The sequence below is a fragment of the Chlorocebus sabaeus genome, chromosome 13 (assembly GCF_047675955.1).
Source record: "Chlorocebus sabaeus isolate Y175 chromosome 13, mChlSab1.0.hap1, whole genome shotgun sequence".
NCBI lineage: Eukaryota > Metazoa > Chordata > Mammalia > Primates > Cercopithecidae > Chlorocebus > Chlorocebus sabaeus.
In genome coordinates this window covers 47,548,739-47,561,394 of record NC_132916.1, presented here as the reverse complement: position 1 = coordinate 47,561,394, position 12,656 = coordinate 47,548,739, and the positions used below count along the sequence as shown (strand labels likewise).

Genomic DNA, 12,656 nt, shown 5'->3' with positions numbered 1-12,656 from the left:
ATTATACGTTGCTTTGTTTTTATAATATGGAATAATCACTTCCAGCAAATATTATCTCCCAATTCATAATTTTAATAACATTTCCTGAGTGTTCAAGGGAGTTGCAGTGAGAGTAAAAGTAGATTTTGCCCTAAATATATTTACATTCTGATAAGAAAAACAAATGATTGAGAGTCAAACAACCAGACAAATAAACCTATCAAAAAAAAAAAAAAAAAAAACAACCCTAAAAGTGCAGTCGTTATGGATACCAAATTATTGTTTTGAAGTTTTCTAGCATTTAACCTGCCCAATTAATGATTTCAAATACAAATTTCTGAAACCATTTATATTTCCCTCGTTTAAAACTGTCACCTCTTGATTTTGCCTGGCTAACTCCTACTGAAGGAGCTTCACTGAGTTATTTAGTGTTGTGTGTGTGTGTGTGTGTGTATAGGTGATCGTAACCTCATGTAATACCCATCAGTCATTCCTCCCATTTCATTTTATTTAAATGGAAATAGCATCTGCTCAATCTTATTTAAATAACCGTGAAAAGGGGCTCAATTGTACTCCCATCCTGCCACAAACCATGGAAAACTACAGGCTTGAATCCACATTTATTATTCATTTTTAAAGATTATAAAACATCCTGAAACAACCCAAATCCGTTGTAAGTGTCTGTCCAATTACTTCCCATAGCATCATTTTCTTACTTTTATAATATTCCATATGCTGTTAAAATCATTATCTTTTCCCTTTTCTACCTTATATAGTCAGAAATAAGAAGAAGCCGACTGTTTTTTTCTCTTTATTCCCAGAGCACCTATTGTAATGCCAGAACACACTGGGCACTTGATGATGGCTTATTGGGTGAAGGAAGAAACACCAAATAGAATAATTACATTTTTATAAATTTAAAAAAAGAAACCTTTAAAATAATTTACAAGATACAATATTGCGCATTTCAGCATTTCACATTTTCACAGTATTTGACCTTTGGGAAGAAAGAAATGCTTTGTCTTCTTTCCAGAGAACACCCTATTGGTTCAGAGTTGCATTTCCTCAAGCATAACACATCTTCTCACTTATGTATGTAAGAAGAAACCTAAGGTAGTGCATGCATTATAGAAAGATAGAGAGACATACAGAATGACTATTGGTGTAGCCAATTTTAAAAGTTTTAATAGTTAAATATTACAGTCTAATATTGAACCTGACAAAATAAGATAAATTTCTTGAAATTATTATATATTTATTTTGGTGTGTGATTACAATGCAGCAACTTAGCAGTAATTAGCTGTAGTTCAAAAATTAAAACTTTCGATTTGAATAATTTATCAAGTGAATTCATTCTTTCCACACTATTTTATAGACTTTGAGGAAAATGCATTTGCCTGTATATTAAAAAAATGAGATCTTTGGATAATTAAAAATGGAGAGCAAGATGAATGAGTTTTGAATGAACATTCTGTGTTGGAAGAAGTTGTATGAATAACAAACAATTAAATTCTATAATTCATGGAATATATTTGGATTTATCAAAAAAATTGCACAGTATTTTATTTTCTGTTTCTCAGATCTTATATTTGTTTAGCTTTCAATATTATACACACAATCTTTAAACAATTAAAATAACCTTAAAATTATTTTGGAAAGAGATAAGCAGACTTGTTATTACTGTTAACCTTATTATTTCTTGTCATTAACAGTTCCAAGTGAAAAACAAGTAAAAGCAAGTATGTTGAACAAAATTTTTAAAGAAGAGCATATTTTAGAAGCTTACTCTTTTGAGTTTTCTACTATAGACTATGCTAGTGCTAATTTTGAGAATGGCTTACCAGCTTTTTGATATGATTATTTGTTGTGTTGAATATGGAAAATTACTTATCCCTGCCTTTTCTGTGAATTCATTCTTATCAAAATTTATCTATAGAGCTTTCATTTGTTAATTTGGCCACATCATGACACCTTTGCGAAGTGTTATATTTTTATTTCTCATTTTGCAGTATAATAAGTGAATTCTTCAGTACACATCAGACTGAATTATCCTAATGATTAATCAGTTGATCAAACCAGTAGGCAACCTAATTTGTCTACCATGAATATCCCATCTCTAACGAAAGGAAGCCCCTCAACATTTTCCTAACCATTGCTCTTGGAATGTCACAATTCCCTTTTAAGCTTTCTATTCTTTGATTGTGAAGTATTAACTGATAACCATAACATACCTTGGCATTTGCAGCAATGGTAGCTTTGACAATATGCTTAGGGAAAAATACTGAGAAACTGTTGATATTTCTTAGTTTGATGAAGTACCTGACTGTTATTAATAAAAGTTATTTTAAGCAAAATGGAAAATATTTTGTTTTAGGAAGAAATATGTAAGCTTTGTATATAGGATTTAGGTCAATCCTCAGTTCTATACATGACATCAATGTGCTTATATCTATTTCTGAGAGGTTGGGGTAAACAAGTACTGGTAATGCTACTAATATATAAAACAAATGCATATTTTATTTAGTACTGAGGGTTTTTTTTTTTTTAATTTGTTTTTGTTTTTTTTTTTTTTTTTGATGGAGTCTTGCTCTGTCACCAGGCTGGAGTGCAGTGTCATGATCTTGGCTCACTGCAAACTCCGCCTCCTGGGTTCAAGCGATTCTCTTGCCTCAGCCTCCCAAGTAGTTTTTGAGACATATTACATCAGTAGATACATCAGATAATAATTGAAAAATATATTGGGTAGCTTGGTAGGAATGTCTTCTTTTAAAAAAATTACAGTTGAAAGTATACACGTAGATATTGAGAACTTGGCAAGAGAGGTTTAACTTGAATCTAAAATTCCATTTATATTTCCATGAAAAATTTTAGTTAAATGTACAGCTGATTGGAACTCTATATTATGGAGTCTTTTCTATGCTGATACTTAGTCTGTAGAAATGCATAATCAAGAAAATATATCAAACAAATCTGATAATTTTGTAGCACTGGCAGAGAGCTTTAGATTGAAGATTGCTCTGAAGATGAACATCTTCTTCTTAGAAAAATGTGACATGTAGATAAAAATATTCATTTGCAATAAAAAAATCTGTAAGTTCTGCTATCTATGAAACATACCATCCAATCAGGTTTTGAAGAGATCAGCATATTTTGCAGAAAATTAGCAAATTAGCTTGCCAAATCATCTTAAACCCAATATAAGTTTCATAAGAGTTAATATTCTACTCCCTATACAGTTGAGAGATTTGCACTTGACATGGACATTATCCTTCAACACAAAAATTAATTAGACATAATTCACAAACTGCTAAAATTACCTGATAACAAGGTGACCAGCCATTTTCCCAACTAAAAATGGATTTTGGTATTGAAGTCATACAGCAGGAGAATTTTTATTCAGCTGTTATAAAGGCTACTTGTAAAGTTAATGCCTAAAACAAAAATTACATATAATTACAGATACTCTTGAAAAGCCTTTAAATCATACATATAGTATGGTGCACATAGTTTTCTGTATATAACCTGCACATTTGGGATATGATTTTACAGTCTGTTCAGTTGTGAGAGCAGGTAAAAGTGATAGAGATGGATTATTTAACATAAATTATGTATTTATGTGATGCAATTCCATAGTATTGAATTTAAAGGGATAGATGAGATTGACAGGGTTAAAGTCAGTCAAAGAAAAAAGTAAAAGGGGATTTGTCATTAAGACTGGATTAAAGGAAATAACTGGAAGGTAGATTGAGTTTGTGGTATGGGATTGTTTACTCTAGATCTGGAGGAAACACCTGAAATCTCTGTAGGAAAAATACTGGAGGACATGGACAAGCTTGGGAGGTACATCAAATTCGGAATAGAGCATATATTAGTCCATTTTCACACTGCTGATAAAGACATATCCCATACTGGGCAATTTACCAAAGAAAGAGGTTTAATGAACTGACAGCCCCACATGGCCAGGGGGGCCTCACAATAATAATGGAAGGCAAGGAGAAGCAAGTCACATCCTTCATGGATGGTTGCAGGCAAAGAGAGCTTGTGTGGGGAAACTCCCGTTTTTAAAACCATCAGCTCTCATGAGACTTATTCACTATCATGAGAATAGCATGGGAAAGTCTTACCCCCATGATTCAATCACCTCCCACCGGGTCCCTTCCACAACATATGGGACTTGAAGATGAGATTTAGTTGGGGATACAGCCAAACCATATCATAGAGTCTCATGGTAGCATGAGCTTCAAGAAAATGAAAACCTTTCAGATTACTGGTGCGACGCTAAACAAGAGCACTTCATGTTTCCACATCAAAAGTTATGTGTTAGGGTGTCGTTTGGATGAAGAAAGGGTACCTTGGACTAGGCAGGGGTGCTGAACCTAGCCTGGCAATTTCTGCAACTCAGCAAAGACTCCTTTATTTATCATAGTGTAAGCAAAAATACGTCAACACACCCAACTGCCCTACCTGCATTCCCCTTCATGTGCCTCTCCACACATTGGATGTCAACACAGAGGCTGACAATAAAATCGGTAATTTCCAAGCAGGAAGAGGACCCAACAAGTAGATGTGTAGACTGTAGAGCACTTCATGGCTTTAACACTACATATATGGTGAATCTTCAAGAAGAAATATAGTAGACATTGTTTACCAAATATATGTGACCACATCACCCCTTTCTCTTTCAATGACCACATCAAGGATCACTATTTTTCAGGAACTTGGGTAGCACTGTCCCAGGTCACTTTATTCCACTTCAAGGACCTTGGGACTGGGATGTTGTGTTCCATATGCATGGTCAGCCAGTCAGTGGTCAGTTTGAATTTTGAGAAAAATAACCACCAAAGCACAGGATAAGGCCAAACTATAGTCATTTTTAACTCTGGATCTAATAATCGGGCATTTTTCACCCCTTGATTTTAGCATTGCACAGATTAGGTGTTATGTTCAGCCACCAAGCCTGACTCTGTTTATCTCCTTAACCACACTTCAGTGTCTAAGCGTGTGAGTCAGATATCTACCATCAAATCTACTAATGTATGTCAGGATCATTTAGGAGATGTCTGTATGCAGAATTTAAAAGTAAAGTCCCATTGAATTTATTCAGTTATATATGTTAGAAGAATATTTGGAGACAATTGCTCTTAATAAAATTGCGTGTTTCTTTGACTCAGTTTAAGTACTCTAGCATGGGAATGGCAAAAGTCTATGGGAAGATCTATAGGCCTGATATAAAATGAATTGTCTCTAGATCACATGTTGCATGCCAAATATAATCTTGGTTGATCTATGATCTTAGTCAGTTAGAACAGTCTTCGTGTACTATATTGTCCCAGAATAATTATTACCTGCACCTATTTTCACTTGCTCAGTTTTGTATTATATATTATATAATTACTAATAGTATCACAGCTGATGCTGCCAGAATATATTCAAAACATCACTCATACAGCACTAGAGTGATGATTTTATGAGGCTTAAGTACCAGGAAAGGTAAGATGTGAGAGACCTAGGGCTACCTTAGGTGGTAGAGTAAGGCGTGCTTCTTATTTGAAACTATGTATAAAGATGAGGTTGGTGTTCTGAGTGCCAGCCCGAAGCTGAAAAATGCCATGGTTCAGAGTCAAAGAATGTTCATCGAGATTGACACAAAGAGATCCAAGCTAGACTGATGAGTACTGACAAAAGTAAAATCTAAGTTCAATTAAGACATGAAGAGGTAGGGGAGAAAGGGACAGGATTTCAAATGGGAAACCAGAAATAAATTTTAGTATTATAAAAGTGACATAATGAACACAGCAACATGGCACTATAAAGCATGGCTATTGAGATCAGGACTACGTATCCTAAGTATTAGTAATAAAGTAGTCCCCGGATATTGTATTATAAAGGGTAGAATGGTATTGGTGTAGATATAAATTTTCCAATAAGACAGAAAAAAAGAGACCTAAAATACATCACGCTTGAGTAAAAATCTGACATAAGAAAGAGCAGCCATTTCAGAGAGTCAGAGAGCACATAGATTATTTTTAAATGGTGTTGATATAGCTCATATTCAATACAAAAATATAATTTATTCTTATTTCATACAATTCTAAAATATTAGTTCCAAATGGTTCAAGAACTTAAATACTAAAGGCAAAATATGGCATTATAGTTTTTTTAACCATAGGAAAATATATAGTTTCTTGAAATATGGGAGGATTTGAAAAACTAGATGTTCAAAATTCTAGTCATACATTTAATAGCTGACATTTTATTGTATTAGAATTATGAACTTCAATTTATCCATAAATGCCATAAAGAAAGATAACGGACAAGCCACCAACTTATAAAAGATACTTGTAACATATTTAAATAGCAAGAGATTAATAGCAAAAATAGATGAACAACTCCAAATTTAAAAAAAAGACAAAGACCTTGATAGACGATGGGCAGAAAAGAAAATGGCCACTAGATATAAGACTGCATTAAAAAAAAGAAAATGCAAATGTTCTATAAACATGTCAAAAGATGTTCAACCTCTAAGTAATAATAGAATTGTACTTAAAAGTACGAGATAGTATTTTACATGAGAATAAATTTTCAAAATTAGGGAATAGGCTTATTCTGATGATGGTAGTGATATGGAGCAGAAGAAACTTGCACATATGCTGCTGACATGAATGCAGAATTTGGGGAGAAAAATGTGTCATTTATCTAGGGTACATGCCTAGCAAGTTTACTTCTATGAAAGTTATTGCCAGTGTGCCAAAGGAGACCCATGTGCGGGAATGTTCATAGCAGAATTATTTAGAAAACATAAAACTGGACGTGACTTAGTGTCCATTGGCAGGAGAATAAATCTGTAGTTTGTAGGCCAAACATTGGAATGCTAGACAGCAGTTAAAGTTAATCAACTACAGCTACTCATATCAACATAGTAACATCTCAAAAAAATCACACAAATTAAATAATACAGTTTAATTTATATAATGTTATCTCACTAAATATTATAATCTAATTTAATTCATCTAAAATTATCTTACCTTTATTTAGAGACAAATATATGTAATAAAAACCCATATAGAAAAATAAGGAAATAATTATTACAAAATATAGGACAACTGTAACTTTGAGATAGAGAGAGAAGCTTGCAGTGCTAGTAGGACAAGTAAGAGGTTTCAAAGGCCTTGGCGCTATTCTATGACTTAGGTGTGCAGGAGGTTCAAAGGTGAACATTCTTTATTGCTGTTCATTAGATTGTACACAAATGTTATATGCCTTCTATTTATAATATATTTCATAATAAGACAGGTTTAAAAAATAGAGAGTGAGAGGATAGAAGTAGTGACATTGAGTGCAGCAGCTCTATGCAGAGAGATGAGGTTGCTGAAAATGTCATATAGAATTGAAGGATGTGGTTGTCTGTGGCTCTAAAGAGTGACATGAGACGTTGTGAAAGAATCAGTGAAGGAGAAAACTGATGAGGGAGCTGATCGAAGCAATATTGGCAAGAACAAAGGCCTTGACTTGGCAAAAGGAGATGGAATCCAGAAAAAAATATGGAAGGATTGGTACTCTAAAGGGGCAGGAACTGATCACCTTTTGGAACTGAAAATAAAAATGTATGAGTATGTGCTGGTGAGGTAGTGAAACAGTGATGGAGTTTAGTCTGCCCCTATTTTCTCTATGAATTTCTCAACAGCAGCTTACTTCTATGTTGTAGGATGCTTATGGAGGGAAAAGAATAATTGAAACATTTGTTAAGAGTGTGAGAAAGCAAGTTTGTTGGGTCTGTGGTAATATTGCTGGCCAGCGCTAAGTGATCTCATAAATGTGATCCACATTTGAAGTGTGGTCTGCTGCAGAGTGGGGGTCTTCCTTCAGCTTTGATGACTGCTCACATGGTAGGCATAAAGTATATTTGGTGTTTTGGCAGACATAGTGGGTTGATTTGTGCCTCCCACCAAAAGATGTGTTGAAGCTCTTCCCTGGTACCTGTGAATGTGACCTGACTTTGAAATAGAGTCTTCACAGATGTACTCAAGTTAAGATGAGGTCATGCTGGATTAAGGTGGGCCACCAATCTGATGCCTGGTATCCTTATAAGAAGAGGAAATTTGGGACACACAGACGAGTATAGAAGACTGCCACATGAACATAAAAGTAGAAATTACAGTGATGCAGCTTCAAGCCAAGGAATGCCAAGGGTTCCTGGCAACTAGCAGACTCTAGGAGGAGGCAAGGAAGGATTCTTCCCAAGATCTTTTAGAGGGAGCTTTCTAGGGTCCTGCCAACACCTGAATTTTGGACTTCTAGCTTCTAGAACTGTGGAAAAATACATTTGTTTTGTATTTATCTGCCCAACAGTTTTAAGGCAGTCCTAGGAAATTAATACAGCAGATGAATACAACAACAGAAAATATGTGAGCGATTTAACTATGGCTCATTTATGCATAAGCTTGGTAAGAAGTAAAGTGAGGATATGAGGAAAATCTTGAAAAATGAGAAAGTGGCAAGAACAAAGAGTGAAAGTATTAATGGGATCAGATACTGTATAATGGTAGTTCTTGAGTAAGTGAGTTCAAGACAAAAGAAAAAAAAATGGTGCCAAAGTACAGAACTTTTAAAATCAAAGTTCTGGCAGTAAAGGAAAATTCTGAGAGTACTAATATAGTTGGAAATTACCAGAGAAGTAGGGTTTTTCGTTTTCTGAATTGAGGAGGCCAAGGAGGTCAGAGATCATGTAGTTGTATGAATTATGTATTACAGTGATCCCCAACCCTGGCAAAATGTTAGAGTATGTTGGAAATCTTAAAAATATACTCAGGGCTCACACCAGACTCATTAACTGAGAATCTCAAAGCTCTGTTGCCCACCCCAGATATCTGAAAATCATAGGCTTAGAAAAACTCCCCAGTTTATTCTAAGGTGCAGACAGGGTTAAGAATGATTCTTAATAATATTCATAGTAGTAGTAGAGAAGATGGTAACTATGTGCAAAAATAATCGTTGAATGTCAGGATAGGCCACAAGACTGGTTGATGACAACAATGAAGAGAAGTAGAGGCTGGTGCAACCTGATAGCATGTACCTCAAAAGAACTGGGGTTTGGAGGAAGCGAGGAGATGATCTATGAAGAGTAATAAGGAACAAAGAGGATATAAATAGGCATTACATCTATACACCTTGGTATGTGGAGGATGGAAAAACAAACAGTCTCCATTTTGGAAGATTACCGTTAGGAGGGGATACTGTGGCCTTAGTGAGCTAGGATTTGGTTAAAGGAAGAAAGTAAAATGCACATTCTGAGAAGAGGCTGAAGATACAGGAGTGAGTGCTGCTGATGGACAGAGGACACAGAAGGGCTTTGGAAGTAGGTCAGCTTCTAGGAGAAATACAAAGTCATATGGACTCTGTTTTCTGCTAGAAGGCTGAAACTCATGGTAGTAATTGAGGTAAGTAACGAGGGGACTCACAGTAGGATTAGTCTTGACTGATTCATAGGGGAAATTTGGTAATCAGTTTCCAAAGTGTGGTCCAAATCAGGAGCCTAAGCATCCCCTGGGAACTGGCTAGAAATGCATGTTCTCAGAACGTGCCTCCGACATATTGAGTCAGACCTTTTGCGCTCAGCATCTGTTTCAATAGCCCTCCAGCGTGAACCTGATGCATGCTTAAATTTAAGAACCATTGATCTAAAGTCCTTACCTGGAAGGTATAAAACAGCTGGGGGTCTGTTCAGTCTTGAAGCTCAGGGTATTGAGATAGCTTGAAGAAGAGGTTATTTATGTCACTTCTTGCCTGGGTTTAAATTGTGACTCTTGGGGCATCTATCATTGTGGAATTAAAACCTGAAAGTGACATGAAGATCTCCTTCTGATGTCTGATGTCTCTCAAAAGCCAGGGTTTTGTGGCACAGAGAGGATGAGGGGTGTAAAGGCTCCCCTTGTTTGATTTGGTTGTTCTCACAGAGTCAGTGCTGAGCATATATGGGTGAAGGCTGATACATATAAATACCAATAAGAATAAAAATTAGAATATATATGACCAAGGAGAATAACCTCAACCAATCAAAAGTTTATAAAATGAGTAAATAAGACTTCGTGAAAATTCACGAGCTGCTTATTATTATTATTATTATTATTATTATTTTGCTGTGGACTAGAGAAAACTTTGACTTTAGTTTTGATTTGTGGTCCAATATTCTGTCCTAGCACCAACATTTCAGATTATGACTTCAGGGCAGTTCTCATATCTTCCACTCTTAGTATTTAGAGAAACCAAAAGACCATTTTTTCTTATTTTTATTCTCTTTGTCTCCTTGAAGAAATATTCAAATGAAATTTTCTATAATATTACAGCGAATATTTTACAATGTAAAACTAATTCATTGAGGTCAAATATTGTTTGCTTGCAATCAGTATTAAATAATTTTTAATTAAAAACAGACTCAATCATAATTAAAAGCTAAACAAACAAAGAAACCCTTTTAAATGCTCTTCCCTATAATTCATATGTAACTTAAAATTTGTAGACTATGGCCAGGCGTGGTGGCTCATGCCTGTAATCCCAGCACTATGAGAGGCCGAGGCAGGCAGATCACCTGAGGTCAGGAGTTTGAGACCAGCCTGGCCAACATGGTGAAACCCCGTCTCTACTAAAAATACAAAAATTAGCTGTACATGGTGGCGGGCCATTGTAGTCCTAGCTACTGGGGAGGCTAGGGCAGGGGAATTGCTTGAACCTGGGAGGGAGAGGTTTCAATGAGTCTAAATCGCGCCACTGCACTCCAGCCTGGGCAACTAGAGTGAATCTCCATTTAAAAAAAATAAAAAATGGTAGACTAATAAATTAGTATCCCATTGTATTGAATGTGGCCTTAATTTTGAGAACCATTGATCTAAAGTCTGTGGAATAGGCCACCTTCTTTTATGGTCACTACCTACATTTTTAAGATAATAGTGTTGCACCTTGGAAGAGAATTTCTTTATTACTATTTAAGGAAGTTTATTAATTGAAAAAACATATAAGCACTTTGTATTTTGGCTTTCTCTACAGCTTGCTTTGCTCTCGTGTGCAACATACATTTTATCTTTTGTTTAGTTTTATTCTCAATAGTATAAGATATGAATTTCGCATCACTAATATCCACTTCTCATTCCTTTAATATCTGAACTTGCAGAAACTGAACGAGTCAAAGAGGAGGTTGGTGCTGTCTCAAGTAAAAAAGGTAAATGCAGCTTAAAGATAAAGATGTCATGACTATAACTTATTTCTGCTAAGGTTTCTAACAATGTATTGTTTTGTGCTTAGAGAAGAGCTCTATTTGTTGATTTTACTAGTTTGTTGACATAGAAACAAACCTATTTTGCACAAGATTTTATCGTTACTGTTCTAAAGCAAAAACGTGTTATTCCTTTAGGATCATAAATTACAGCTAGTTATACTAGTCAAATTGCAAGTTAATTTTGAAAAATTATAGAAATGTAATTGTTTAAACTCCATAGGATCCCCATCATCTGGAGAGCATTCGAGTGCAACATACTGCCTTAAGAGATTAGGAATCGAATAAATGAAACTTTAACTAAAAGTACTCACATGAACAAAATTCACTTTGTTCAAGAATGGTATAAAAATATGAAATGTATTATGTGAGATGCTGACTTAGAGACATTTCACTTTAAGAAATACATTGGGAAGTCTGAAATGAAATCAGTAATGTAGCCAATGTCTTTGGAAGTATAGCAAGAGACAATTTAATAAGCCTATCCTCAAAATACACTTATGCATACACACACACAAACCTACACACATACCCTTACACACATACCCCACTAAAACCACGTAACAGGTTCTCCTAAAAGACTATTTTAGTGCACATGCTTTATAAAGAAAACATATAACGGGATTGTAGGGAGCTATAAAATATATATGACACATATTCACATAGTCAATCCCAATGTATACATATGAATATAAATGAATATAGGAATGTAACTTAATATCTAATATAAATTTATGTTTATTGATAAATACAATATAAATTAATGTTGTTATATAAATTAATTTATTGATTTTTTGTATATACATATATCTCTCTGGGAAAGCAGCAAAGGTTAGATAGTGAATTCTTTAAGAAAAATATGAACTGTATTTGAAGGTAATAATTAGAAGCAATTAAGTTATTGATATTCATAGATGCTCTGTTTCAAGTACAACTTTATTGTTCTGAATTTACAGTAGATAGGGATAAAATCTGTTTCCTAGTCATCTCTTTTTCTTATAATCTAATATTTGTGATGTCAATTTTTAACTAGGTGATCATGATACATCTTTCATTGACATCATTTGTACCATAAATGGTAGAGTAATTTATTTATCAGAAGTTCTTATTGTGTGGTGTCATATTTTGGAATTGACATTGCTCATTGGTATTAAGTGAAATGTGGGTTACACTTGTTTGCTTCAAAAAGAGTAACTGTAGTAACAAGAAAATACTGAGTCTTAATATAGTGTCAGAGAAAATCACTAACCTAGACATAGATGCAGAGTTCATGGGCCCAGTAAGTGGACTTAAGGCCATGGCACTGATTTATGTTGAAAGAAGAACAGAAGTGTGGCCAACTTATGTTCAAAATTTAGACAAGGCTAAAAGCAACAAATGTCCAAACAACAAAAGATAGGTTTCTTTTGGA

At 34.6% G+C, this 12,656-nt stretch overlaps 1 protein-coding gene across 2 annotated transcripts in view; it reads left to right on the top strand.

Annotated features, from left to right (window-relative positions):
* TRDN (triadin) overlaps nucleotides 1–12,656 on the top strand; it is a 273,616-nt gene that overhangs the window by 245,745 nt on the left and 15,215 nt on the right. For both annotated transcript variants that reach the window (XM_073022439.1, XM_008007178.3), the window contains 2 exons: nucleotides 1,692–1,718; nucleotides 11,144–11,191. In XM_073022439.1, coding sequence (XP_072878540.1) covers nucleotides 1,692–1,718; nucleotides 11,144–11,191 — 75 coding nt within the window. The remainder of the gene's footprint in view (nucleotides 1–1,691; nucleotides 1,719–11,143; nucleotides 11,192–12,656) is intronic.